Below are 27,964 nucleotides of genomic sequence, written 5' to 3' on the forward strand. Positions count from 1 at the left end.
AAAAAAAAAAAAAAAAAACACTTCACAGATGTATGCAAGTGGAAGGGCATAGCACAGGAGATTTAGGAGAAAAGCAGCGGGGGGAAGAAGCACCGCAACTCCTGTGGGGAGAGGCCACCCACTTGGACAGCCCCCCTCCCCCCGCTGCTCTTCCCATTGGCCGCTCCCCCTCCATGACGCAGCGCCTACTTCTCCCGGTCGGCGTACGGGTCCTGAACGACCACCAGCGTGTAGTCCTTATCTGGGGCGATCATTATTTCGTGCTTCTTCGATCGCAGGCGCAGGAAGTTTATGTCGTTCTGAGGGAGGGGGGGCAGAAGGAATGGAAGAGACGGAAGGGAAGCAACGGAATGGAAGTAACGGACGGAAACTGAGAGGGGGCTGCCATTACGCAGGGCGCGCCCAAATGCGCTCCGCTTCGCACCCACCTGGGGATCCAACTCCCGAATGACATCCCGGGCCTTATTCGAAAGCTGCGTCAGGAGGGACGCGTGCAGATCCGACTGCTGCTGGTCGAACGTGCTCTTTATCACTAGCCCTTCGCTGTTGACTACCAGGATGCCTACCACCCCCTTGTGGTTCTTGATCCTGTTTAGGATTTCCTCCGCCTCGCTCTGCAGTAGGGGGAGGGAGCGATGGAGGGGAGTGGTAGACGGGTGAGGTAGACAGGCGAAGAGGACGTACTGCCCCCCTCGATGCCCGCCGCCATACCCCCCTGTGAAAGCAAAAGGCCCATCAGCACAGGGCACCCTACTGCTCCGGCGCATTCTCTGCCTCTTAATAAGCGAAGGAGGTGGGTCTCTACGGGCAGGCCCCCCCCTCAGTCGTTGCTTCCATCCGAACAACTCCTCTCGAACTGCCACTTCGCATGCAGGGAGGCGCAGAGGGGGGTACCCGCTCCGGGAGGTCCACAGTCGAACGGATTATCCGTCCGTCTGTCTATTCCGTCTCCTCCCACCGCAAGGTTATTCATTTATTTCTTCCTTTTTTGCGTTACCATTTTTGCTATGTCGTAGGCTACGAGGAGGATTTTTTTTTTTTTTTTTTTTTTTTCTTCCTCTTCTTCTACACCTTTGCTAACTCACGGAGGGGCACTCGACGATGAGGGAAGTAACTCAAAGTGGACACACGCGTGGGGCACGCGGCGAGCATGCACATTTGAGATTTGCGTTTTGATGTTTTCGTTTTTCGGTTTGCGCTTTTCAGTTTGCGGTTTCCTGTTTGACGCTTAGATTGCCCCTCAAGTGTAGCTTTCCATTTGGGGAGATAATTCCAACCGGCCGCTTCCCTTCTTAACGCCTCGCGGGGGATGCCGCGTGTGTGCACAAAAAAAATAAAAAACGGAGGGGGGAACGCGGCGAGGTGAAGCGGCCAAGTAACGGGGCGTGGCAAATGCGAAGCGACACTGTGAAGTAACGCTGCGAAGTGACACTGCCTGGCTAATGCGAACGCCGCGCCGGATTGCCTACCGCAGACGCGAGGAGCGTCTACAAGGCGAGCCGCCACAGAAACAAAGGCGCGCGGGCTGCCCCTTTGGGGAGGAGGCGCAAGTGCACACACTTCATTTGCACCGCATGGCCAGCATGACGAGCATGGCTCACCCGCATGGCCCGCCTGACCAACTTCCCACCCCGCAACTCCGCGAACGCGAAAATTGACGCCGTCCGGAGGGGCTCGAAGAAGTTCACAAAAATCGCCGTCGAAAATGATTCTGCTGAAGCAGCGTTTGTGCTATGGCGCCGCTTCTTTACAGACGCAGGGGCAGCGCGCCATGTTTCAGGCAAGTCTGCGGTTGCGATGGCGAGGCTGACCAGGCCGCCGCGAACACTTACGCGCTCTACGAGTTGGCCCCCCTCACAGGTGGTGGAACAGATCGAAGGAGTCGTTACCCTTGGGGGCCTTCGTGTTGAGGAAGGGCTTGGAGCGGCCTGCGCCCTTGGCGCCTTTCCCCGCGCTGGGCCTGTTGGAAGAGCCGCCCCCGATGGTCCTGCTCCTCCTGCCGTCGCTGCTGCTCACCTGGTTCAGGGGCACCTTCTTAGTGCCCACGAGCGTCTGGCACTCCTTCCTCAGTTTGATCTTCTCCAGCAGCCTGGCGATGTGCGGCGACTTCACGGACCGGCTGGGGATGTGCATGCTCTTGCGAATCTCCCCGGGCGAGGTCACGTCGAAGTAGCCGAACTTGTGCGGGTTAGCGGCGCTGGCGGTGCTGGCGGCGTTGGCGTTGTTAGCGGTACTAACCGAGCCGTTTGCCGAGCCGTTTGCCGAGCCGTTTGCCGAGCCGTTTGCCGAGCCGTTTGCCGAGCCGTTTGCCGAGCCGTTTGCCGCGCCGTTTGCAGCGCTGATCCCGCTGGCGCTCCTGCTAACGCCCCGCTGGGCGGACCTCCTCCTCTCCGCCCGCTTGGTGCTGCCGCCGCTGACCCCGCTAATAGCGGCGGCGACGCCCGGCTTCTCCTTCCGGCTAATCAGCTCCTCATAGTAGGCAATCAAGTCGCCCTTCCTCTTGAGCTCTCCGTCCAACTGACTACCCACCTCTGCGTACCTCTCCCTCTCCCCCCTTTCAAATTCCCTCTTCTTCAAAGCAAACTCCCCCTTTGTCTTTGCCACGTACGAAGCCACATCCTCCCTCAGTCGTTTCTTCTCCACAGAGTTGACCATCGCAAGCCCATCCCCAGAGGAGCACAACAGGTTCTGCTTCTTACTATGGTACTCCTTTTCAAGTAGGCGCAGCTTCTCCTCCTCAATTCGATTTAGCTCTGCGAGTCTCTCCTGCACCCTCTTCGCTTCCTTCTGTTTCTCTTCATAATTTAGCTTCTCCTTTTTGGTCAGGTCTTCCATGTGAGAGAGCTCCTTCTCTACTTCCCTCTCCCTTTCGCTGAGCTTTGTGAAATGGTCTCTCTGTTCCTCCAACAAAGCGTCTAACTTGGTCCCTCTATCCGCTTCAACCAGCACTTGACTTCGAAGCTCACTAGTGAGGGCCGCTACTCTTTGCACTTCTCTTTCCCTTCGCCAAACTTCGTTCTGCTCTTCGGTGATTCGCTCCTTCACCCTGTCTATGGCATGTTGCAACCCCTTTAGGAGTGCTTCGCTCGCGGGGGAGTGTGCGTCAAGGGGGTTCTCCCGCTCCGCCGCATCCTCCCCGTTCGCTGGAAGGGGCACTCCAGGGAGTGCAGGAAGTGTAGGAAGTGCACCATCTGGAGGGGCACTTAGGAGACCACTTAGGAGACCCCCTAGAGGACCGCTCACCAAACCGCCGAGCACCCCCTCGCGCATAACCAACTTGCGCGCCTCCTCCTGGTAGCTGCCGATCTCCCCATCTATCAACTTCTTCCCCTTAACCAGCTCGTTCAGGAGGCTCTGGCTGGCGTTGCTTCTTTCCCCTTCGACCCTCGCTCGCACCGTCTTTTCCTCCTGCGCAAGTTCCTCTAACTGCCCTTCGCGTCCTCCCAGCTCGGTGGCTAGCTGCTTAACTTGTTCTTCCATCTCGTGACCCTTCTTCCTCTCCTCCACCTCATCCATCTTCGTAGCCTCCATCAGCTCCTTCACGTCCTCTATCTCCCTGTTGATTCCTCCCAAAACGGCACTTAGTTCTTTCCTCGTCCGGATGCTACCATCCAGGCCACATTTAATGACGCTCAGGAAATACTCCTGTGATGACAGCTGGTTCTGCATGAACTGCATCTGAGACTTGAGGCGGTCGTCGTCAGATTTGGCTTCGCTCCTCCGGATGGCCAGCTTCTCCTTCCTGTGGGTCAGTTCGCGTTCGTTCTCGAGCAGGGCTTCCCTCTCCTCCTCCTGCGTTGGGGGGTTAGCGGTGTTGGCGTGGTTCGCGGCGTTAGTGGGGTAGGCAGCGTTAGTGGGGTAGGCAGCGTTAGTGGGGTAGGCAGCGTTAGTGGGGCTGACGGCGTTAGTGCGGCTGACGGCGTTAGTGGCCACCGCTTCATCGGTCAACGGCGCAACGTTTGAAGCGCGCTGGGTATAGCCACCGCTTCGTAGCCCACTTCTCAACCCTACCAGTTGCGCCCTCTGCACGACTAGGCCATCCCGCGCGGCGCCCGCGGCTGCCGTGGCCTCCTGGATGCCCCTCAACACCTCCTCCCGCTCCTCCCCCATCTTCACGCAGTCATTCTGTAGCACCGAAATGCGCTCAGTGTTCAGGTGAGTCAAAATGTGAAACGACTCGAAGGCCTCCGTGTGCTGATTGATTTGGTAGTCTACTTCTTTTATTTTGTTAACAATTTTGCCAGATTCGTTCTTCATGTAATGGACATCCGTTTGGAGCAGCTTTAGTTCCTCCTTCGACGCTTCATACGCCTCTTTGCTCTCTCTCATTTGTAGATTCACCTTCTCTTCTACCTTGCTCAGCTTCTCCCCAACTGAGTCTGCCTCGTCTACCTTACTCTTCAGGTTTACGAGCGACTCCTCAAATGCCCTGAACAATATTTTGAAATTCTCGCACGCCTCGTGGAAATTGACGTTTGTCTCCAAGTAGTAATCGCAACTGAGTTTGCACACATCTCCTATTTTTTTTAAAAAGAGGTACTCGTCCTCCAGCTCGCTCTTCTTCGTCTTGTTTTGGGATTCCATCAGGGAGACTGCCTCGCAGAGGGGGGCAAAAGGAAAGGTGGTTTGCTAACGGGTTGTCCTTCCAAACGGGGCAGGCGTACCACTCCGTAATGGTATCGCTACACATTAGGGAAAGATGCATATCCCCGTATGTATGCACTTTTTTTTTTCCCCCCCACACAGCCATTCTCACTCCTATTGCGAGAGCTATCCGTGAACTCTATGAGGGCGTCCATCCTGCTGTTGAACTCCTTCTTCACCGTGGTGCCCCTGTGGCTGGACTCGCCCGACCCCTCCGCGTCGTTTCTCCTCTCCCCGCTTCTGACATTGGGTGAGCACTCCCCGATCAACATCGTCACGAACTGTTTCTTCTGCAGAACTGCGCACAGGTTAGGAGAAAAAATGCAAACAGGGAAGGTACACAAGTGGGGAACACAAACAGGTTAGCAATTGTGACAAAAAAAAAAATAAAATAAAAATGAACACCTTAAGGTTTTACTCTGGATGAATTGAAGACAAAAAAAAAAAAATTGGGACAAACTTCACACTCAGTGAACATATTAACAATTGCCGAAGGGCGAAAGGACAACCCAAAAATTAACGAACGGTTTGGAAGCGCTGCAAAAATGGGTACATCAGAGGGGGTCCCCAATTTTTCCCGCCACGTTGCTATTCCCACCGTGTTGCTTCCATGCCATGTTGCTTCCACTCCATTTTGCTCTTCCCGCCGACGAGAGGTGTACGTACAGGTGAGCTTCCCCCGCGGGAGGAGTATCCACCGACTTCGCGACCAAACGGGGAGAAAAAATGTTCGCAAGAAGTCAGCAAGCGTCACACGTGTTGTGTGTGCAGCCTTCACGTGGATGTGCCAAAATGCCATTTGAACTGTGCGGGGAGGTTTTACTACACCCCTCGTCCGGCACACTGCGTTTACCGCGAAATGTTCGTGTAGACTGCAAAGCAGCAAAGGGTATGTCCATTCAGTGAGTGGGGAAGGGACGCACACCAAAGGGAAAAAACACATTGAGTTTGTCCACACACACCTCCACCATTTTGACAGAAATTGCACACATAGGCAATACGCCTGAACAGGTCAGCTTTTTTTTTTTTTTCTGCCGCGATACCCCCCCGTTGCAGAATAATTCTGAACAGGTCAGCTAAAAAGAAAGAACTTTTACTTTTGGCTAGTCATCATCGAAGAGGTGAACTTAAGTGTGTATGTGAGACATATCGTGACAATTGTTCTAAACGATGACTTTACATGTCCCAGAGTAGCAACCATTCGTGGGAACTTTGCTCCTAGTCAGGAGTGTCTAACCGAGGAGATGTAGACAGCGGGAACACTCCTCTGTTGGAGGTAGCCAGGCACCATCAGCAGCCTACTTCTTTCCCCATCAGCAGCCTACTTCTTTCCCCATCAGCAGCCTACTTCTTTCCCCATCAGCAGCCCACTTCTTTCCCCATCAGCAGCCTACTTCTTTCCCCATCAGCAGCCCACTTCTTTCCCCATCAGCACCCCGTTTCTTTCCCCATCAGAGTGGAAAGCATTTTCACATACGCTATTTGTGGTGTGAGGCGGCTTCTCTTCACAATTGCTTCTTTACAACGTTACGGAGCACCATGCTGATTGGAAGGAAGAGGAATATACTTTCTTTTTTCTAAACTGCACATAATGCTTAAACGGGTTTGTGCCACCCTTAGTTTGTGACCGCTCAAATGTGTACATACGTTGTTCTGGGTCTGATCTATGCATAGGTTTTTTTTTTTTTTAATTCACTCCACCGACAGTTGTACAGTGTGTCACTAGTTGGTACCCCCACTGTGGTGTGTCCCTTCTCTTCCCCCCTCCTTTTCAATCGTCCGTTAATTTGTTAGCATATGCTTTTTTATTTTTATTTTTTTTTGCACACGGGAAAGCCTACCTTGGCTGCTCACCAGCTGGGAAAAAGGGCCACTCGCGCAGAGTGCATGGCGGCGATATTACCCTTTCGAGTTAAAAAAAAATACAAAAGAAGAGACGTAGGGGAAGTAGAAGAAGAGGAAGGATGTCCACTCTGCCCCTACACGTATGCCGACACATAAAACTGCTCTAACTGCGCGGTTTATCCACTCTTATCGTTGCGCAGTTTTGAGCACAAATGGGAACATTTTTTTTTTTTTTTCCTAACCATTTTTGCATACAAAATTTGCCTGACCATGCAAGGTAAAATGTGAGCAATTTTTTTTTTTTTTTTTTTTTGGCCACTTCGTCCTTTTCAACTGTTGCAGAGAAGTGGACAGAGAAAAAAGCTGTTCCATCAAATAGGTACCCCGTAGACACGCCCCTCTGCGCAGTTGCTCGCGGGACTGCCTCTGCGGGAATGTTCGTGCACATGTCATTGTGCGCACATTTGCATATGCTTGCATACGCTTGCGCACACTGAGTACCTGCTCGCTTCTTCCCCTTTTGCGCGCGTGTGTACGTACAGGGGAGTGCCCCCCCAAAGGCGCCACTCGCCGCGCCCACACCGAATAGCCACCCCGCATAGGCCATCAGTGTGAGAGGCGCGTGGCGGTGAAACCTCGACGGGGTGGCTAATGAGCGAGGCGACCAATTGAAGAGGCGACCAAGTGAAGAGGCAACCAATTGACGCATCAACGACGACACTCTGCCAACATGCGGGAGACGGACGAGGCAGACCTCCTCAAGCCGATGGACGAGGAGGAGAGGGAGCACCTGCAGAACAAGCTGAACGAGCAGAGACTCAAGCTGGAGGAAAACAAAAAGTACCTGGAGCAGTTGCGCAGCGAGAGCGAAAATGGGCTCCTCACCACCGCAAAGGGGCGGCGCGGCCAGGGGGATGACTACCCCGACCCTGACAGTATGCTGCGAAGATTCCTCGAGTCGTTGGAGAGGGAGGAACGGGAGGAGCGAAGCATGGACGCCTTTCAGCAGGACACATTTCAGCAGGTGGACGGAGGCGGCGGAGGCGACGAAGGAGCGGCCCCCGCGGAGAACAGCCAGAGCCACCACCTAGTCAGCAGCAGCCTCGCGCAGGAGAGCGTCTTCGCAAACGCAAATGCCACTGCCAATGTCAGTGCCAACCCCCTGGAGGAATACGCCGAGCAGAGCAACTTCCTCTTCCTAAAAAAGGCCTCGGCAAAAAATTTCAACTTCAAAATTGGCAAAGCGCCGACCGAGGAGAAGGCCATACACATAGAGAGGAAGGTCGTCAGCCACTTTGACAAGTCCATTCAGGTGAACAGCCTCGCGGGTGAGGTCACTTCGCCGCGTCGCCACTCGCAGCGTCGCCACTCGCAGCGTCGCCACTCTCCGCTTCGCCATTCACCGCTTCACCATTCACCGCTTCACCATTCACCGCTTCACCATTCACCGCTTCACCATTCACCGCTTCACCACTCGGGCAATGGAAGGAAGAGGCGGGAGAAGTTCGCTTCGCTCCTCTCGAATGGCCAGCCCCACGGGGGGGACCCCAAATCGGGGAAGCTTTCCACCACCAAGATGGGCAAGAAGGACGCCGTTTTGAAAAGGGGGGTAGCTCTGGGGGGGACCTCCCCTAATGGCTCAGTAGCAGCGGAAGAGGGTGCCCCCCTACAAGGGAAAGACCCCAACGAAGTTGACCTCCTCCTACGCAGCAGAGGGTTTCTCTCCTTCCTGGAACGCAGCTCTAAAATTGTGGAGCGGTCCCTGGGGGAGCAAGACGTCCTCAACGCCACCTTCGATTTTGCAGCAAAGGATATAACGGCAGATGAGGAGAGTGCCGAAAGGATGAAGCTCGTGAATACCTATTTCTGTAGAAAGTACACTAATGGAAGACCCATAACAGATGTGAGGACCTCCAACCTGTATAGCGAGCTGTTCCTAGCTTCCTACGGGTTGTCCTCAACGAGTAACTACACCGAGCCAGATGGTTACGTCTTGGTCTGGAACAGCACAATGAATGGACGCCCGGAATATGTATTAACCTCCGAGGCAGCTGTATGCACCTCCGTCTTTAACAAATTCAATCCGCACCTGATCATTGGAGGGACCTACACAGGGAACGTTGTCTTGTGGGATATTCGAGCTAGCCAAAAACCAGTACAGAAAACGTACCTGACTGGGCAAGGTCATTTGCATCCCATATTCTGTGCGGAAGTGATTGGCACGCTGAATGCTCACAACTTGGTGACGGCGGACACGGATGGGAGGCTATGCAACTGGTCATTGAACATGCTAACCTACCCATCGGACACGATCGATTTGAAGCGAACCAACAAGGAAGTGTCCTGCTGCTGCTTCTCCTTCCAGGAGGGAGAGATAAACACCCTCTACGGAGGCGCAGATGATGGCACCCTATTCCAAGCGCAAATACATGGCACCAAAGTGGGCATCACAGAGTTCTATAACATCCATCACGGTCCGCTTACAGCTGCCCAGTTTCACCCCCTCATTGATGGGGTCCCGGATGACCACAACGATCTAATGCTGACCTGCTCTGTTGACTGGTCCTGCAAGCTGCTAAGTGTGAAGGACCCCCAGAACCCACTCTACACCTTTGATTGCTTCGACGACTACCTCATGGATGTGAAGTGGAACCCCGTGCACCCAGCCATTTTCGCCACCTGCAGTAGCAATGGGAACATCAAAATTTGGAACATGTGTTTCGAGTTGGACTGCTCCTACTTTGACATGACCGTTCAGGCGAAATCGACAAATAAAATCGCCTGGTCGTGTGACGGGCGGAAGTTGCTGGCGGCCGACTCGGACGGGGCCCTCACTCTTTGGAGCGCCTGCAGCGAGGTGTACCAGCCGCGCTCCGAGGACCTCGCCAAGTACGCCGCCCGCGTTGAGAAGATGCGCGATGAGCGGTTAAGCGGTTAAGCGGTTCAGCGGTGCGTGAAGCGGCTCATCGGTTCAGTGGTGCACTTCTCCCTGTGACACCACTGCAGGCAATCACTAAGGCGCTTCGCTCACAATGGAGGCAGGCGGGGACCCTTCCGACGAACCGCGCCGACGCAACTTGGAGACGAAAATCCCCCGGCACGCATGCAGCGCTGGGAAGGTGCGCACGCACTGACTCGAGACGACACACCCACCCCCACCGTTAAAGAGGAACTTCTCCTTGCCGGCCTTCTCCAGACAAAACCCCGGGTTCGACTGCAACACGGATTCTACAACTTCCTCATTTTCTTCCCCAAAGAAGGAACACGTGGAATACACAAACGTGTCTGCCGTCTTCAAGGTCGCCAGTGCGTGGTTCAGAATTTTTTTTTGGAACTCAGCCAGCCTGTCCACTTTGTCCCGAAGCGGCGGAGGGACCTTTGGGATTCTTCCCTCCGCCACGTCATCGTGGAAGTCGCGCGCGGGGGGCGGTCCATCTGTCGCGGCCTCCTCACTGTGCCCCCTATCTACTGCTCCCTCTTCACTGTGCCCCCTATCTACTGCTCCCTCTTCACTGTGCCCCCTATCTACTGCTCCCTCTTCACTGTGCCCCCTATCTACTGCTCCCTCCTCGCCGTGCCGCCCATCTACCGCTCCCTCTTCACCGTGCCGCCCATCTACCGCTCCCTCTTCACCGTGTGGCTGGTCTTTGCCGCGCTCCCCCCCCCGGAGGAACACACGGCGCAGGCTCTCCTTGTGCGCGAAGTCGGGCATGCCGCTGGACGAACAGGAGGGGTCAACGAACACCACGTCCACCCTCCCGAGCGACGCGAACTGGTCGGCACTCAACTGGAAAAAATCCTCATTAAAAATTTTGATGACCATCTCGCCCCCTCGGTGCTTTATGTAGTAAACATTAGTACCGCTACCATTTGCAAAGAAGCTCCTTTCCGTTAGGGCTATTTTATTTTCCTCCGAGAATTGGTCATCCAGGTAGATGCCTTCGTACTCCTGATTCTGCTTCATTATCTCCTGTAGTAGGGTGAGGCATCTTTTTTTGTCCTTTTCGATGCACACAAGGTACCCCTTCTCCTTCAGCAGCGTGAGGGTGAAGATGGCTTTGCTTCCCGGCGCTGAACAGACGTCCACGATGACCATTCCCTGTTTGATTTGTCCCGCCTGCACAACTAGGCAGGAGGTCTTATCTATTATCCTCACATTTTGCTGCTGATACGTGGGGGTAGCAATGAGGGTACTTAACTTGTCGCTCTCAATTCTGTAGAGACCTTCCACATCCTCGTCCTCCTCCACTGGGAGGACTTCCTTTAGCTCCTTCAAAACGTCGCTGTCCCTGTCCTGGTTGTGAATGATAAAATATTTGGCTAGCTGCTTCCCTTTTACAGTTTGTTTGCTACTCTCCTTCTTCTCCTTCAGGCGGTTGTAGAGGAGGAGGATCTCCTTCTGCCTCTTCAGTATTTCCCTTTTTAACTTTCCCCCCCCGTCGATTTTGCTCCTCTGCACGAGCACGCACAGCAGCACGATGCCCAGGAACTTGTTCTTGCAACACTTGGCCAGGTGCTCGGCGTACACGCGGTTCAGGATGTCAAGATCTTCCAGCGCCTTGTGCAGGATGAAGTAGAGCTGCGGGGGGCGAAACGGGGTGATGCGGTTATATGCGGCGCGATGTGGAGTGGTTATGTGCGGCGCGATGCGGCGCGGTTATATGAGCGGAGGGCGGCCCATCGCTTTGCAGCCGCTTTGCAGCTCTGCCGCTTCGCCGCTTCACTTCACCGCTCCTCCCGTTTGCGCACCTTCCTTATCGACGGGTCCTCCTTCTCATGCAGAACCTCCTTGATGCCCCCGCCCTGCGCGCACCTCGACAGCATCTGCGCCGCCCTCCTATAGATGAACGACATGTTTGCGGCCCCTTCGGCTGGCTGCCCCGCGGCTGGAGGGGAGCAGTGGGCTCGCTCGCATTTTGTGAAACCGGGAAACACCGCTGTGTTGGGGGTGCCCGGGGGTCTCAGGCGAGCAAATGAGCAGGTGGGAGGACTGGCGGCTGAGCGGGCGGCTAAACGAATCGCTGAATGAACTACTTCCACCATAAAGGGGTGAAAAAAAAAAAAAAAAAAAAAAAAGCTTTCCTTTCTGAACAGGTCAGGCAATTTTTGCAAAATTATACCCACTGAAGGGGCGACAACCCTTTTTTCACCTGAACAAAAAAAAAAAAAAAAAAAAAAAAAAAAAATGGCTGTATAAACCATGGCGAGAGAACAAACAGACGGCGCCTTCACCTTTCCCTTTTGCGCACATAACGGTATGCTTCTCTCTTTTTTGTGCCTGCCCCCCACTGAGCATGTTCGTGCGGAGGTTCCCAATCTGTGCACCGCTCTCCTTCGCGAGGAGGTACATTGGGGACCATAACAAAATTTTCGACAAGCTCAAAGAAAGAGGGGGGCCCCTAAACGGGGAAACAAGTGAACGCGTGTGCAAGCAGGACAGCGATGACGACCGAGTGGAAATAATTAACATTGACGAGAGGATCCTTCGGGATGGTAACATCCCCTGCGGGGGGGAAGAAAATTTGGACGATCTGCAGAGAGAAGATGAATTCTACAAAAACATGAGGTACTTTAAGAATGTCGATGTGAGGAGCTTCCTCCAGGAAACGATTGACTATTACACGCGTGAGCAGCTCGGAGGGGATGCGTGGGCAGCGGGGGGAGACGGAGAAGCAGAAGTGCAGCGAGTGGGCGACGACCAAGTGAAGGACGAGGAAGGGCGATACGACGCAGAGCGAGCGTGTAGACCCCCCGAGGAGAAACCCAAACGGGAGCAGTCCAAACGGGGGCAACGCGCGGGGGAGAAAAACTACGAGGGGCTAACCCCCGCACAGAGATTTTACGAAGAGAACAAGGAGAAGCTGATAGCGGAGAGCATGAAGCAGTATAACGCACGGAGGATGAAACTGGATGGGGGGAGTACCCCCTCACACCTTGGGGGAAAGGCAACATTCCAGGGGGAGGAAGCGGAAGAGGACTATTACCACACCCAGGTGACGGACCCGATCGTCAGGCAGAGGGAGAACTACCTCTTCGACTACGAAGACGGTGAAGGGGAGGAAGACTGCGACGAAGGCTACAGCCAAACGGACGACAGCGTCGAGCTGGAGAAGGGAGTCATGCCCACCATCGAGCAGATCGTCTTCATCCTAAAGCATGAAAAGGTAAAAAACATTAAAGTAATTGATTTGGACAAGTGCGGACGGAGAGACATCGGCATGTTCCTAATCCTCTGCACAGGAGAAACACCCAAACATAATAAAAGGGTAGGGAAATTAATAAGCAAAATTTTTATAGATTTGGAGATCCCCTACATTTCGAGGGTAGCCTACTGCTACTGTAATAAATTTGACGACTGGATCATAGCCCACTGTGGTCCCCTCAAAGTGCATGTGGTTACGAAAGAGCTGCGAGATGTCTACGATTTGGAGAATCTCTTCCTCTTTCCCCATGAGCACTTTGACAGTGGGAACTTCCCCGCCTTCTTCGACTACACGCCCGGCGTCCCGCCCCCCTACATCGTCCGCAGCAACTCCTCGCTGGACGCCTACCCGAATGATGACCTTTACCGGAGGTTCCTGGCGGACACGTGAGCGTGGGAAGGGGGAAAAAAGGCAAAAAAGAAAGGGGAAAAAAAGCCAAAAAAAGGGTTTGTCGGGGGAAAAGGCAAAAAAGAGGCAAAACAGGGGGTGTGGGGGGGAACGCCCCTCTCAACTGCTTAACCGGAGGTGTCTCCCCAATTGCTGCCATCCTCGTGCACCCGCGGGGAGGAGGCCTAACCGGGGTGAAGAAGCTCTAATGCCGCGTCCGCGAAATAGCAGCCCCCGCGATGTGCACACACGGGGAGAAGAAAAATGCGAGGATGTTCATGCACAGGCAAAAGCTCCCCCTTAAGAGTGATCCTATGGAGAAAAGGCAAATCGTCGCATCGGAGATGCACAGCAACGCTGCTGAAATGAAACACGCCGTGGAGCATCGAGCGGGGGAGGACACCCTGACTGACCAGCGTGAGACCCTTTTTTTTTTTTTTTTTTGGACCGACCTTTTTGCATCCCCCCTCCCGTGGACCTCTCTCTACCATGGAGGGGAAGAAAAGACGGACGAGAAAAATCGTGGCCGCGGAGGAGATGAAGGCTACGCGGGAGGAGCGGGTAACTAAAGGGGGGAGAAGCGGGGGAGAAGCGGCGGATAAGCGGCGGATAAGCGGCGGAGAGACTGGGCCGACCATTAGGCCAACTGTTTGGCCAAAGGAACGACCAAATAGAGGACCCCCTTGGGATCGCTGCTCACCCCATCCCTTTGCTTCCCCCCGAATGCCAGGTGATGCGGAAGTTCGAGGAGGTGAAGAACAAGTGGGACCGGCAGAGGCAGCTGATAAAGGAGCGGACAAGGAAGAGGGAGACCCTGGCCGACCAGGGGGAGAAGTACCGGGAGAGGAACGAGGTAGCGCGCAGGGGAGGGGAGTAGATCGATGTGTGGAAGTGACCCTCCATGGAGATACCTCCCCCAAAAAAGAAGCGGCACACCCATCTGTCACTTCCCTTTTTTTCCACCCCCCAGTTGAACACCCTCATTGAGCACCTCAATAAGGAGGAGAAAAAAAAAGTAAATTGGACGGAGAACCTTCGGGCCGAAAGTGAAAGCATCCGATTTAAGGAGGCAGTCAAAAGGGTAACCCTAGAAGGGGGCACTTGCAAAGGGAATAGGGACCTTTTCGAGAGGGTGTTCGAAGGGGGGACCATTCAAAATGGAGCCCACACGGAGAGGGATCGTCCCGTCTGTGGAAAAACAAACCAACGAGAGAACCCCACAGATGGGGAAGAGTACCACCCCTACGTCACGAACAGAGACGCGAAGAGGGAACTCTACCAGGGGCAGATAATTAACAAAATTAAGAGCAACTTGGAATTCGTTTTGAAGAACTTCGCCGTTCCGCTGGAGAGCGGCTTCCTTGTGCGGGGGAGGGGGGTCGGATCGGCAGGAGTGGGAGGTGCAGGAGTGGGGTCAGCAGCGGTGGGGGGTGCAGGAGTGGGGTCAGCAGCGGTGGGGGGTGCAGACGTGGAAACTGCTAATGAAGGATCGGCTGCGGTGAGGGGCGCAGACGTGGAAGCTGCAAACGTGGGAACTGCTGATGAGGCCCACCCCCCCGCGAACGAGCAACCCCTGCGAACGAGCACACACGTCATACGAATTAACAACCGAGGGAGGAAAGTCATCCCCAAGTCGATCGAGCTCCACAACACATCATCCAGCATAGTCCTCTTCACCATTTCTCATAAAAAAAAAATTACTCTGCAAAAGGAAGTGCTAAGACAGAGGGGTTACCTCTTCTTCGATGAGCACAGGAACTACTCTCTCGTGGTTTCCCCAGATGTAGGCCACCTAAAACCGGGGGAGAAAAGAACCATAAGTTTGACCTTCTTTTTCCACTACTTTGTGAATGCCTTTGGGGCCCTCACCATCAGGTACTTTTGTGGGGAGCGGCTTTTCCGGAGAGACGTTTCGGTGCAGGTGGATTCGTTTCTCGAGGGGGGCGCGGCCCATCTGTGTGGGGGCGCGACTCACATGACTCACTTGACTCACTTGTGGGGGGGCGATGCCTCACCGGGGGATCGTTCCCTTCTTGTGGAGCTTGCCCATACGAACGACAGACATGAAGAGGCCCCCCTGAAGAAGCGCCTGAGCACGTTTTTTCTTTACACCAAGGGGAGAGTCCTCTCATCAGCAGGTCGTTTTGGTGACCATGTGGAGGGTAGCCATGTGGAGGACAACCACGTGAAAGCTGCTCACCCCATGGGAGGACCGAAACGAAACGACCGCCCCGTGGGGAGTTCCCCAGGCAGGGGCGCCTCCCCCCGTAGTGGACCCAGCACCGATGACGTGTTCAAAAAGAACCTCAGGGAATCATTTCACGAAATGGTTAAGCAGTATGTAATCAGTTTGGTGCAGTCCTACGTTGGTGGGAGTGGCACAAATGAAGGGCAGGGGATCCCATTAAGTGCACAGAACCGGGTTCCCACTTTGGCACATTCGAGTGAGCACTACTCCAGGTGTGCGTCTAAGAGAGGAAAGGAATCGTCAAGAACAGTCAAGGGGGTGGAGTCCCCTCTAAGTGTAAATAACCACCACGTAGCATTCGCGAAGGGCATCTTTTCTACCCACCTGTTGAGGAGCTTCCCCAATGTGTTGAGGCAGAGTTATTTCGCTACTCTCCTACAGATGGCTCTCGAGCAAGCTATGCTGATTAAGTCCCACTCGTTCTACCTTCGCCGCTATTTGGACGTCATCCAGTTTGTGCGGATGGTTATGCTGAGGGAGGAGAAGGCACCGGATGACCTCCCCCCAGAGGAAGAAACAGTGTTTATTAAAACGAACGATCACCTCCTGCGTTACATCATTTTGTTTATTCATAGCCTGTATCGAGCCAACCAACGGAATGACCAAGTGAACCATCTTAAGGAGGTCGTTTTTTACTTCCTCTCCTCTGCCTTCCTGTGCATTCGTCGGGGGGTTAGGAATGTCATTCTGTTTGTGGGTGGCCGCATGGGGGAAGTGCACGAAAAGAGCGAGGATACCTCCCCAGGGGGGGAAACACACCGAGTGGAGGGTGAGGACTTCCTCAGCGCGGTGTTCCACTCCTTCATTTTCCCCTTCGTGAGGGCGTTTCTCTCTGCCCAGGGAAAGACTCACTACGCTGTGCAGTTCGTGCGCGGGGGGGAGGGCGTCTCGCGGGTATGCGAAGCGGTTCGCGCGCAGGGGGGCGATAGTGACGATCGCGACGGTAGTGAGAATGCCACTTGCAACGTTGGGCAGGCAGATGGAGAGACCCCCTCAGAGGAGGACTTCTTCAAGAACTTTCAAGTTGATGAAGATTACGTGAATTGCTTTTTTGGCGAAAGTGGACCGGAGGAACCGCTTCATGGGGGGGATGAACAGGGGAACGTCGTCTTCGTTCTTGACAGGGAGGCGTTTGCCCGGGCAGCGTACGAGTGGCACTACGGGTGGTTAGTGGGGAGGGTGGAGCGTGGCTTGGCCAGTGCGCAGGCGGGGCAGGCGGGCGATCCCTCCGCGGGGGTCCCTTCCACTGATGTGGTTCCAACTGATGTTGTCACCACGGATGCCCCCCCCGATGGCGAACCCACCCCACTGGTGAAGAAAAAAACGGCGACGGGGAAGGTGAAGAGGCAAAAGAGAAGAAACGCCAAGGGGGAAAGCGGTACAAGCGCTGCTAGCGGCACAACACGCGAAGGAACAACTTTACCGCTTAGCGAACGACCCGCCGCGGAAAAACCGATGGGCCAAGCTGATGACCAGACGGAGGAGCCAGCCGAGAGGAATCAACTCCCCTGCACGAGGCACCACCTGGAGAAGCTCTTCGAAATTTTAGGCACCTCTACATACATTGTGGATGACCACGCGGAAGCAGACAGGCAAAAGCGCATGCACGTGCCGGAGGGGGTGCATGTGCAGGTGGGGATGGTGGCCACCAAGCTGGTTAACATCCTTCCCTTCATTTTGAACGTCATATCTGTGGAGCAGCTGGATGAACTGCACCGAGAGGAAAGACACGCCAGTTATTTTTGGTACGACTATTTGGTCTTGAGGAACCGAGATCGCCTCTTAGAGGCAATGCGAAAGATAGTGCACTACGTGGACGCACAGGGGGATCCCCCCGAGAAGGACCACTTCTTTGGGAAAATCCCTCTCCCGTGTGGATATGAAGCGGGTCCATCCGAGGAGGGGGAGAAGCACTCAACTGCCATGCGGGGGGGAGGCCTACTTATCGAGGGAGACAATCGCACAACCCCCAAGTACCTATGCATCATTTCCCCGAATGTAAAAAACGACGTGCTGGATTCCTCGAACGCGGCGGACATGGTAGAGTGGCTGAAGCTCCTCAACCTGGCCATTTGCATGAGGGTGTCAGATGTGTACGTCTGTGGGCAGCTGTTTCTTTTGTTTCTCCTCTTTTTCTGCGATTCGGGTTCTTTGCCTGGGCGGTGGTGCCACGCGGGGGGGAAGCGGCATGGAGAGCGGCATGAAGAGCGGCATGGAAAGCGGCATGGAAAGCGGCGTGGAAAGCGTATTAACCAGCCCTACCTCCGCGTAGATGGAGCCAATCCTACCGACCCCCTCCAACTAAACTTCATCAACGTGGGGGACTTCCCAGAACCCCTCCTCCTCCTGCTCAAAGTGAACGTCCTTAACATCCTGCAGCTGTGTGAGAGGTACCAAGTGAAGATCCATTTCCCCCACGACATGTTCCTCCAGTCGAGTGAACTTACCCTCCAGGGCAGCCCCTCCCCCGTGTACTGCCGTTTCCCCCACAGAAACTACCAGCAGATGATACAGGCCAGTAAGAGGAGGTTCCTTCGCACCTATGGGCACCGACTGGCCAGGCTGGGCAGCTGGACGGGTGAAGCGCTCCGGGGAGAGAAGCCCAGCGGGGGGGGAGCAAAAGCAGGAGAAGAAGACGAAAAGGACGAAGTGGCGGACGAAGTAGAGGACGACCACGACGTGGTAGCCAGGCCTGTGGATCCCCCCCAAACAGAACAAGCCGCTTCACCCCCACCAACAGAACATGCCGCCTCACCCCCCCCACGAGTCCACATCTGCTCGCATAGCGTCGGGAGCCGCACACTAAACAGCATCGCTAGGGCAGTTCGGGGGGCAGATAAAGTACTGTGGTTGTGTGGAGCTTTCGAGAGGGACCCAGAACAAGGCTGCCACAGCAGCTTGCATCTGATCGACTGCGTCGTGGCTGCTCAGAGGGAGAGGCAAAAACTACTTAACGCAGGGGAAGAGACAAACAAGGAGGTCCATCATAAGGGAAGAGAAGAACCAGATGGAGCGGCCCCCCAATGCAGTCACCCCGATGGACGCAGAGTAGTGCACGTGAATAACCTCATCCTGCTCAACGAGGATTTGTATGCGCTGTACCACCGCCATCCTCGAAGGGACATTCACATCCCATTTCTCTTCCGCAGCCACAAGGTGCTGGTGCACCTGTTCGACCGGACCTTCCCCCCGACTGGGTTCTTCTCTCCGTTCTCGCTGTGAGGGTGGCACGGAAGCGGGGTGGCACCATTAGATGCAGCTCCCCAAGTGGGTTACTTAATGTGGGTGCCGACTTCCCCCCCGTGGAGGAGGGCACCACCCAGCCCAATTCGCCGTGCACGCCCCTCCGCGCGGCGGGAGCTAGCCAAAGTTGGTTCTTCAGGAAAATGGCCATCCTCAAGCGATGAGAAAAGAGAAGTTGCTCCGCGGATGAGAGCGGCTTGGAGGGGGTAGCTCCTGTTGGGCGCCAGCCGTTGGAAAAAAAAAAAAAAAAAAAAAAAAAAAAAAATAGCAATACAATAGCAATAGCAGCAGCAGTAGCAATAGTAACGGCGAAGCATACCTACATGCGGGTACGCGGCGCCGACTGGGGCGGAACAAACGCGACCGACCAGCGTGATGACCAGCTTGACCAACTTGTCAACATTTTGTATTTTTTTTTTTTTTTTTTTTTTTTCTTTTCAAGTTGGTACTCTACCGATGGGATGTCATTTCATTCGCCGCTTTGACTCGCATCTGTTTTCCCCTTTGGGTGATTTTTTTTTTTCTACAAGATTTCCCACTTGACGTGTTAATTACTTCTTCACCGCGTCGGTCGTTTGTTTTTCGGACGACTTGGATGGTTTTCCCTGCTGGCCTTTGCCCCACCCGACCGAGTGGTCAACACTGAGTGGCCGACGCTAGGAGGCGCTTCTCTCCCGCGGGGAATTCGCCGCTGACGCTGCTGACGCCGCTGACCCCGCTGACACCGCTGACGCCGCCGAGTTGCTAGCGAGCTCGCCCAGCTACGCAGTGGCATAGCTGCCCCGTCACCTCGCCGCGTCGCCGCATCACCGCTTAACCGCTTCACCGCGATGAAGAAGAAAGTGGACGGGCGCATAAAAACGCTGGTGGAGAACAACGTGGCGCTGGGGCAGCGGAGCATGTTCCTGGTGGTGGGGGACCAGGGGAAGAACGTCGTGCTGAATTTTTACTTTCTGTTGAACCGGCTGGCCAGCAGGACGCACAGCATCCTGTGGTGCTACAAGAAGAGGCTGGATTTCTCGACGAGCAAAAAAAAGAGATTTAAAGAAATGAAGAAGAAGATAAAGAAGGGGACCTTCGACGCAACCATTGATAGTAATTTTGACTCATTTTTAAAAAGTGCCAACGTGAGGTTTTGCTTTTATAATGAGACGAAGAAAGTGTTGGGCAAGACCTACTCCATGTGCGTGCTTCAGGACTTCTCCTATATAACCCCAAACGTTTTATGCAGATGCATAGAGACAGTAATCGGCGGGGGCATCATCCTCTTCCTCTTGAATAAGCTAGATGACGTGAAAAACATTTATAAGTTAACCCTAAACTGCCACAAGAAGTACACGCAGAATGGCATTTCCGAGGTGCATAATAACTACGTCACGAGGTTTTTTCTCTCGCTCAACCGGTGTAGAAACGCCATGTTCATCGATGATGAGATGAACATTTTACCTCTGAATGAGAACCACCTGCATGTGAAGAAGGTGGTGGTGAAGGGAGGAGGGGAAGAAGACGCCAAGCAGGGGGGAGCTGCCTTAAGTGGCCCCCGCGCGGCCACGCTGGGCGGGCACCTCTGCCCCGACAAGGAGGAACTGAGGAAGCGCCTGGCCGAGTTGGAGGCCATTTGCGAGGAAAACGAGAGGCGGGCGGAGGAGCGCCGCCGCTTCCTCCTCTCCGCGAGGGTTTGCGGTGGAGATGCAGAAGGCGAAGCCGGCCGAGTTGGCAAAGAAAGCGGCAAAGAAGCCGTTTCCCCCGCCGCTGTCGCCGCTTCCACCGCCGACCCGTACGCCTTCCTGGGCAGCCCCGTCATGAACCTGCTGCGGATCTGCCTGAGCATCGACCAGCTGGAGGCCCTGCTGAACATGTGCAAGTTGCTGCGCAACGACGAGGAGAGGAAGAGGCAGCTGAAGGAGGTGCTCATCAGCCTGCTCGCCAACCGAGGGCGCGGCAAGTCCGCCACGCTGGGGCTGCTAATCGCCCTCAGCATCTACTTCAATTACACCAATGTCATTCTCTGCTCGGGGAACGATGACGGCATGCAGACCATCTACGAGTTCATCGATGAGGGACTTCGCCTCCTCGGCTACAAGGAGTTCATTCACTATGAGAGGGTCTACCTCCTAGGAAAGTTAAAAGAAATAATCATTTTTAAAGACCCTCACAATCAAAGTCGTCTGAAGCAGAGGGTTCGCTACTTTAACATTTTAGAAGAAGACTTGGTAAACTCAGAGCTAATGATAATAGATGAAGCGGCTTGTATCCCCATCGACGTTTTGAAGGGAAAAATAAAAGGAGAGGTCACCATCCTGTCGACCACCCTGAATGGGTACGAAGGGACAGGCAAAACGTTCATCTTCAAATTGCTAAAACAGCTAAAGAAAAAATTCGTCACCCAATTGACGTATGGCGAGTTTAAAGAAATGAAGAGACTCTACTTCGAGAGGGCCTTCATCGAGGTGTCCCTGGACACCCCCATCAGGTACAGCTATAACGACCAGGTGGAGGCCTGGCTGAATGACTTCCTCTGTCTCAACTGTAATGAGCCCTTCAAACTGAAGAACTCCCTCTGCGCCCCCGCCAACACGCAGCTCTATTTTGTTGATAAACATGTCTTCAAGCGATTTAGCAAAACGAGCGAAAGCTTGCTCAGAAAAATTATGACCCTCTTCGTCACCTCCCACTACAAGAACACCCCCAACGATTTGATTATGATTTTGGACTCGCAGCAGCACCACCTCTTCCTCTTGCTGAGTGGGAGCGGCGGGAGCGGCGGTCTGGATGGCAGCCTGGATGGTGGCGGCGTGGACGAGCTCGACATCTACGGCGTGCTGCACTGCGCCATCGACGGCGTCGTGCGCCCCCCCCCGGGCCGGCGCCTCGTCAAGCTGCAGGACCTGCTGCAAGGGGGGAAGCAGCGCGACGGGGGGAGTGAAGAAAGAAATGGGCAGAGGAGCGACCAGAAGAGCAGTCAGAGGAATGGCCATACGAATGGCCAGACGAATGGGGAGAGTCACGCCGACCAGAACCAACATGGTGACTGCCGACCGGGGGAGCCCTCGGAGGGCCACACAAAAGAACACACTGCAGACGCAGCCCCCGCCGCTAATCACCCGATGGCCAACGAATTCGAGGGCAACCTGATGCCCTACCTAATCACCGAACACTTTGACTATCACTTCTACCACTACGTAGGAATACGGGTGGTGCGCATCTCCATCCACCCCTCCATCCAGAATCTGAATTACGGCTCGCAGTTCCTGCGGAAACTCATCGATTACTACAGTTTGTATAATGGACGGGGTCGGGGGGGTGGCTCTCCCTACCGGGAGAACGTCATTCTGTACCGCTGCAGTGGTGGCAGCGGTGACAGCGGCGGAAGTGGCGGACGCGGCGAGGGTGGCCAGACAGACGAGGCAGCCGCAACGGACGGGACAACTGCAACTAACGGGCGCGTCTTCCTCGACCCGCAGCTGAGCCGCGTGGACTACGTGGGCACGTGCTTCGGCCTGACCAAGGGGCTGCTGATCTTCTGGCAGAAGAACGGCTTCACCCCCGTCTACCTGAAGCAGCAGAGGAACGAAATCACCGGGGAGTTTAGCCTCCTCATGGTGAGGCACTTAAGCAAAAATTTGAAGAAAGTCTTCGCCAATTTCCACCTAGACTTCGTGCGCAGCTTCTGCAGCCTGCTGCCCTACGCCTTCAGGCGGCTCGAGTCGTTCGTCGTGTTTAACCTTCTGCACAACAACCCAGTCGCGCTGGCGCGGCCCACGCGCGAGCAGCTCCTCCTCCCCAGGGGGAAAGCGGCAAATGAAGGAGAAAAGGAAGTGGTAGCAAAAGGAGAAGCGGTAGCCGACAGGGAAGCGGTAGCAGACGGGGAATCGGTAGCAGACGGGGAATCGGTAGCAGACGGGGAATCGCTAGACGAGGAGGACCCGGACCACTGCGCCTGCTTCTACGACGACGAGCTGCTGAGCCAGGAAAACCTCTTCTACTTCTTCCACCCCAACGACCTCTGCCGCCTGAAGCGGTTCGTCATGGAGGCCAAGCCCTTCGCCGACGTCCTGTACCTCATGCAGACCGTTGCCAACTTAATTCTCTTCCGGAAGGTCCCCATCCAACTCACCTTCCTGGAATACACCGTGCTCTACGCCGTCTCCCTGCAGAAGAAAAGCTGCCAAGAAATCTCAGCCGAAATCAGCATTAACGTCAACCAGACCACCGCCCTCCTGCGCAAGATCCTCCACCGCGTCTACACCTTTCTGAAGGTGAGGGGATGAGCGGCGTTGAGCGGCGATGAGCACCGATGAGCACCGATGAGCAGTGTTCAGCGGTGATAAGCAGCCACTTGCACCATCTGCGGTGATCGCCTCATGTTCGTGTGCACCCCTCTCGAGGAAGCACCATCCACTCGTTTTACTTCCCTTTTTCACCCCCCCTTTTTTACCCCCCCTTTTTCACCCCCCTTTCTCGCCTTCCCCTCCCGCAGGACCTCATGCAAAGGGACATCGAACAGAAAGTGGAGGCGCAGTTCAGCCAGAAGCTCCACAAGCAGAAGAAGCGCGCGCGCCAGGTCGAGCTCCCCTCGGGGGAGTACATCGACGAGCTGCACAGGAACACCCGAGTGGTGGCCAAGAAAAGCAAGAAGGAGAAGCGAGCCCTCCTGCGCGAGTTTAGCCTATCAGGTGAGGTGGCCCAGCGGTGAAGCAGCAACGCGGCGAAACATATTGCATCCTTTACGGGATGGCTCTGCACGCACGCGCTGTTCCTACACGCGTTGCGCGGAGAGGTGGAAGCTTCTCTCGAGTGTGCCAGCAGTTCGTTTTGCCGCTTTGTTTGCCCTTTTGTTGCCCCTTTTTTGCCGCTTCTTTTGCCGCTTTTTTTTTTTTCTCCCCCTGCCTCACCGCGCCCCCGCACTATTCTATGCGCCCGATCTGCGCGATGCAACATGCACCGCAACGTGAGCCGCAACCCTCCTCTTCCACACCCACACCTACTCACACCCGCATGCCCAATTCGACCCCTCGCAGGAACCGTGAAAAGGAAGCAAATCAAGGTCAAGACAAACGACGACGCTGATCCCCCCAAGGATGTAGTCCCCAGCTGACGTTACGAGGGCTAGCCGCACGTCCGCTTCTCCCTCTGCCATAAAGAAAATTTTTTTTTTTTTTTTTTTTTTATATTATATTTTTTATTTTACATTTTATTTTCCAACGATTTGTTCTTGCTCCCTTCCCATCATGTGTACACGTATTCTCCCACTGCCCATCTGACGACTTTCATTTTAATTCCTTCTCGCGGCTTACCCCCGTGTAGTGTTCCTCTACACGCCGACCGCATTTGTCAACCAAACAACTCTCCACAAAAGATCTCCTCCATTTGTTTGCGCTTATCAAAGGGAGTTCCCATCGTTCCACCCCCTCGGTCGCTCCGCGCAGGGAGTATCCTCCTGTTTGGACGACGCGGTTGCGACGCGGTTGTGAAGCGGTTGCGACGCGGTTACAACGCTGCTGCGACGCGGCTACCTCGCTTCTACCCCGCTGCCACCCCGCTGCCACCCCGCTGCCACCCCGCTGCCACATAACAATGCTCCTGCTGTGGCTGCCCTTCTTTCTCCTCCTGCGCACCTCCACTTGCATTTCTCTGCCCAACAAGCATGGCTTCATAACCACCCTCAACCATGCCTGGGCAAAGTCCCCCCACAACAAAATGAAAAACAGAAGAGGAGTTATCTTTTCCCAAATTGAAATAAAAATGCCTGCCCTGTCAAGCACCATGACTTCTGGCAAAATCGTCAAATGGAACAAAGACGTTGGGGAGTATGTTAACGTATGTGCAGATGAGCGGAGGGGTCTTCCCCCCTGGGGAGCAATCACCCCGATAAACTCTCCCCGCATGAGGAATCACCCAGGTTGACTTCTTTCCCCCCCCCCCATTCAGCTCGGCGACATCATCATGACGGTCGAAAGTGACAAAGCAGACATGGACGTGGAGGCCTTCGACGAGGGTACGCCCGAGGGGGACATCGGCCAAGCCTCCAAAAAAAAAGGAACCCCTATGTGCATGCTCAAGGGGGAGCTACCTAGGTGTATATCACCCGCCCCTCTTGCACCCCAACACACACGTAGTCCAATGCCCCCCTTGCAACCCAACACACACGTAGTCAAATGCCCCCCGCGCAGGCTTCCTCCGCGTGAAGCACATGGGAGACGGGAGTGAAGCGAAGGTCGGGGACACCCTCGGCATTCTAACCACGGAGGAAGACGAAGAGATAGAAGCGCCTAGTGACGACTTCCCAGCGGGAGGGACCACCCCACAGGGAGGGATCACCTCACATGGAGATATCACCCCAGAGGGAGAGACCACCCCCCAGGGAGACTCCCCCCACGCACAGGCTCCACAGCCCGCACAACAACAAACAGGTGAGCGCAAAATATTTCTGCCTTTCGTGAGCACCAAGAGGAACAGGGCGAGGATAAGCAAATGGACGCGCAAAGAAAATGACCGCATCGAGAAGGATGAAGTCCTTTTTCATGTTGAAGACGACAAAAGCACCATCGAGGTGGAGAGCCCCTGCAACGGTTACTACCTTTTGTCCAGGCGAGGGGGCAGCGCGTCTCCTCGAGCGAAAGGCTCTTGCTCGTCCATCGCGTTGCAGTTCAGTTCAGTTCAGTTCACGTCACGTCACGTCACGTCTCTTCAAGTTTCTTCCCTTCCCTTCACTTCTCCTCTAAAATGGAACCCCCCAGGCGTCGTCAAAAAGATTTTCATCGAGGAAGGGCAGTTCGCCGATTTTGAGAAACCGGTCGCCATCATCTCCCCCAGGAAGGTCAGTCCCGCGCGGGTGGAGCGGTCCCCCCCGAGTGAACATGCCCCATGGTGACGTTTCTCACCACGTGGCGTCACTTTCCTTCTGCTCATTTTCACCTCCTCCTCGCTTCCCCAGGCAGAAGACCCCCCGCAGGGAGAGCAAACAGAGTTAGACTAACACGAAACGGTGTGACGTGTGACATGTCCGCTCATCCGCTGTGCATTCACCGCTCCTTACCGCTCTTCACCGCTTCCCCCCAGGGACGTCCAACCCGTAAACGAAGAAAACGTCGTGAGGCACTACAGGGAAGCCCTCAGCGGCACCCGGGAAGGAGAACTCCTCCTGCAAAACATGAGGTAGCCTTGCTCTCCCTTTTGAGTTGGGGGTGACCCCCTCGCGGTGCGTCCTCCCAAGTGACACCATCATTCCCACGATAATAGTCACTTTGGTTGCCACTTCTGCTATCACTCTCATGACTACCCCCCGCAAAGCGCCTCCGACAAGCGAACCATGGAAGAGCGGCTCCTTCTAAACTACGACAAGTACACCCCCCTTTCGAGGGACTTCTTCAGGTGAGAATGAACGAAATAGCAGTAGACGCCCAAGTGCGCTCCCCACAGTGCTCATTATTCATTAACTTATTTTTAACTGTGCAGCTCGCGAGACGATGGCACACCTGGGAAAGGCTCAACGGGTCAGAAGCGGGACACGGTATGGACAGGAAGGGGAGAGAAAATAAAAAAAAACGCAGATGTTACGTGGGGAAGCAATGGGCATGCCATCGACTCGCCGCCATTCTCTTCAACCCAGTGTATCCTGTCCATCCACCTGTTTCATTGCTTCCACTGCTTTCACCCCCTCAGCCGCCCCCCGAAGGGAGAGACGCCCCAATTGTGCTGCCCTCCGCAGCCGAGGTGATGGAGCAGAACAAGCTAACCCCGGCAGACATTAAGTAGGAGCGAAGCGCACACCGATTCAGCAAGGGGCATAAGAGAAGCATATACATTTGGTCACCCACATGGTCACCCACATGGACACCCACATGAACACCCGCATGGTCACCCACATGTACGTTTCTTCCCCATTCACGCAGAGGAACCAAGGTACCTGGACGTATAACATACGAAGATGTGATTTCCCACCTGGAGCGCACCAAAGGAGAGACCCCCGCGAAGGCAAAAATAATTGAACTAACCAACGTGCAAAAGGCAATCAAAAACAACATGATGCGCACGTTATCCATTCCCGTGTTCCGCATCACTCATTTTATAAAAACAAATGCTCTCCTAAAACTGTATGAACAAGTTAAGGACAAAATTAACATGACAGTCCTCCTGTGTAAATGCGTGGCCAAGGTGTTGCTGAAGCATCCCATCATTTACTCTACCTTCATCGATGAGGGCGAGGGGAAAATATTATTTAATGAAGACGTTCACATTGGGAATGCCCTGGGATTGAAGAACTCCCTGCTGACCCCCGTGCTCAAGCGGGTTAACAAGGCGGACATATACACCCTGGCCGGAGAGTGGAAGGTTCGTGAGAAGTTGCGCAGGGCCGCGCCAACTTCGCAAAGGTGTATTGCCTGGTCAGGCGATTTTCACAAAGTAGCGCTACTGCCCAGGCGACGTTCACAAAAATGCATTGCTTGGTCAGGCGATTTTCACAGAATAGAGCTACTGTGCAGGCGATATTCACAAAGTAGCGCTACTGTGCAGGCGATTTTCGCAATGTAGCGCTACTGTGCAGGCGATTTTCGCAATGTAGCGCTACTGTGCAGGCGATTTTCGCAATGTAGCGCTACTGTGCAGGCGATTTTCGCAATGTAGCGCTACTGTGCAGGCGATTTTCACAAAATAGCTCTACCGTTCAGGCGAAAGCTGCTAAATTTTTTTTTTTTTTTTTTCCCGCAGAAGCTAGTCGAGAAAGGCAAACAGGGCCTGCTGACGGCCGGCGAAATGTCGGGCAGCAACTTCTACATCTCCAACCTGGGCATGCTCAACACCTACCAGTTCGACGCGACGCTGCCCCCAAACGTGTCGTGCATCCTGTCCGTCGGCACCAACATTGCGCGCGTCGAGAATTTGGAAGACCTGAAGATCCAGCGGGGCATGATGATGACGCTCACCTGCGACCACCGCCACATTTACGGCTCGCACGCGGCTGCCTTCATGAGCGACTTGGCGGCCTTCGTCGAGCGGGACATCATGCAGGTCTTTCTGTAGTGGAGGGGCGATTCCCCAAGTCCGCCGCGCACACACACAGTCACACCTCTTTGCAAGCGCAGTTTTGCCCTTACACGATGTTTGCCCTCGGGGGAGTAACCTGATCCTTCCCCCCTTCAGTTTTTCCCTTTTTTCAACCCCCAATTTGAACACTTGGCAACGTGCCACACGGGTGATGCGCCCTTGATTTTGAAACATTTGTAAAGTGGAAGGGGCATTCGTCAAGGGGTGTCATCTAAACGGTGTTAGCCAAGCAAAGGATACACCCCTCACCGTTAAGGCCACACCCCAACGGGAGTCCAAACCTGCCGAATGACATCCTCCACTCCACAGGCGGTTACTACGTGCAAACTGCTGCTCCATTCCGGCA

General features: G+C 54.6%; 7 protein-coding genes across 7 annotated transcripts, besides 10 other annotated features; 5 read left to right on the forward strand and 2 right to left on the reverse strand.

The window, feature by feature from the left end:
- The first annotated feature begins 8 nt into the window (after window positions 1-8).
- Window positions 9-28: a microsatellite.
- A 157-nt stretch (window positions 29-185) lies between these two features.
- PVX_001870 (hypothetical protein, conserved) lies at window positions 186-5,261 on the reverse strand (the record flags this gene model as incomplete). Its single annotated transcript, XM_001612685.1, has 5 exons — window positions 186-299; window positions 429-715; window positions 1,890-4,592; window positions 4,757-4,942; window positions 5,243-5,261. The coding sequence occupies 5 exons, from the start codon at window positions 5,259-5,261 to the stop codon at window positions 186-188; spliced, it is 3,309 nt and encodes a 1,102-aa protein (XP_001612735.1).
- Window positions 1,040-1,066: a microsatellite.
- Window positions 5,262-6,791: 1,530 nt separating the features above from the next.
- Window positions 6,792-6,812: a microsatellite.
- Window positions 6,813-7,219: 407 nt separating this feature from the next.
- PVX_001875 (cytoplasmic dynein intermediate chain, putative) lies at window positions 7,220-9,427 on the forward strand (the record flags this gene model as incomplete). The annotated part of the gene is made up of 2 exons (XM_001612686.1): window positions 7,220-7,801; window positions 8,021-9,427. The coding sequence occupies 2 exons, from the start codon at window positions 7,220-7,222 to the stop codon at window positions 9,425-9,427; spliced, it is 1,989 nt and encodes a 662-aa protein (XP_001612736.1).
- Window positions 9,428-9,502: 75 nt separating this feature from the next.
- Window positions 9,503-11,343, reverse strand: PVX_001880 (hypothetical protein, conserved; the record flags this gene model as incomplete). The annotated part of the gene is made up of 2 exons (XM_001612687.1): window positions 9,503-11,068; window positions 11,239-11,343. The coding sequence occupies 2 exons, from the start codon at window positions 11,341-11,343 to the stop codon at window positions 9,503-9,505; spliced, it is 1,671 nt and encodes a 556-aa protein (XP_001612737.1).
- Window positions 11,344-11,551: 208 nt separating this feature from the next.
- Window positions 11,552-11,575: a microsatellite.
- Window positions 11,576-11,655: 80 nt separating this feature from the next.
- Window positions 11,656-11,685: a microsatellite.
- A 98-nt stretch (window positions 11,686-11,783) lies between these two features.
- On the forward strand, window positions 11,784-13,082 carry PVX_001885 (hypothetical protein, conserved; the record flags this gene model as incomplete). Its single annotated transcript, XM_001612688.1, has 1 exon — window positions 11,784-13,082. One exon carries the CDS (start codon window positions 11,784-11,786, stop codon window positions 13,080-13,082), a length of 1,299 nt encoding a protein of 432 aa, XP_001612738.1.
- Window positions 13,083-13,568: 486 nt separating this feature from the next.
- PVX_001890 (hypothetical protein, conserved) lies at window positions 13,569-18,804 on the forward strand (the record flags this gene model as incomplete). Its single annotated transcript, XM_001612689.1, has 3 exons — window positions 13,569-13,640; window positions 13,810-13,932; window positions 14,050-18,804. The coding sequence occupies 3 exons, from the start codon at window positions 13,569-13,571 to the stop codon at window positions 18,547-18,549; spliced, it is 4,695 nt and encodes a 1,564-aa protein (XP_001612739.1). The 3' UTR covers window positions 18,550-18,804.
- A 10-nt stretch (window positions 18,805-18,814) lies between these two features.
- Window positions 18,815-18,845: a microsatellite.
- A 144-nt stretch (window positions 18,846-18,989) lies between these two features.
- Window positions 18,990-19,018: a microsatellite.
- A 248-nt stretch (window positions 19,019-19,266) lies between these two features.
- Window positions 19,267-19,319: a microsatellite.
- Window positions 19,320-19,400: 81 nt separating this feature from the next.
- PVX_001895 (hypothetical protein, conserved) lies at window positions 19,401-23,668 on the forward strand (the record flags this gene model as incomplete). The annotated part of the gene is made up of 3 exons (XM_001612690.1): window positions 19,401-22,829; window positions 23,051-23,246; window positions 23,592-23,668. 3 exons carry the CDS (start codon window positions 19,401-19,403, stop codon window positions 23,666-23,668), a joined length of 3,702 nt encoding a protein of 1,233 aa, XP_001612740.1.
- A 60-nt stretch (window positions 23,669-23,728) lies between these two features.
- Window positions 23,729-23,769: a microsatellite.
- Window positions 23,770-24,147: 378 nt separating this feature from the next.
- Window positions 24,148-27,594, forward strand: PVX_001900 (dihydrolipoamide acetyltransferase, putative; the record flags this gene model as incomplete). Its single annotated transcript, XM_001612691.1, has 11 exons — window positions 24,148-24,390; window positions 24,502-24,568; window positions 24,744-25,142; window positions 25,311-25,390; window positions 25,508-25,539; window positions 25,633-25,728; window positions 25,864-25,944; window positions 26,029-26,083; window positions 26,287-26,324; window positions 26,466-26,904; window positions 27,283-27,594. 11 exons carry the CDS (start codon window positions 24,148-24,150, stop codon window positions 27,592-27,594), a joined length of 1,842 nt encoding a protein of 613 aa, XP_001612741.1.
- Window positions 25,227-25,248: a microsatellite.
- Window positions 27,595-27,964: the final 370 nt, after the last annotated feature.

This window comes from Plasmodium vivax, chromosome 6 (assembly GCF_000002415.2).
Source record: "Plasmodium vivax chromosome 6, whole genome shotgun sequence".
Taxonomy (NCBI): Eukaryota; Apicomplexa; class Aconoidasida; order Haemosporida; family Plasmodiidae; genus Plasmodium; species Plasmodium vivax.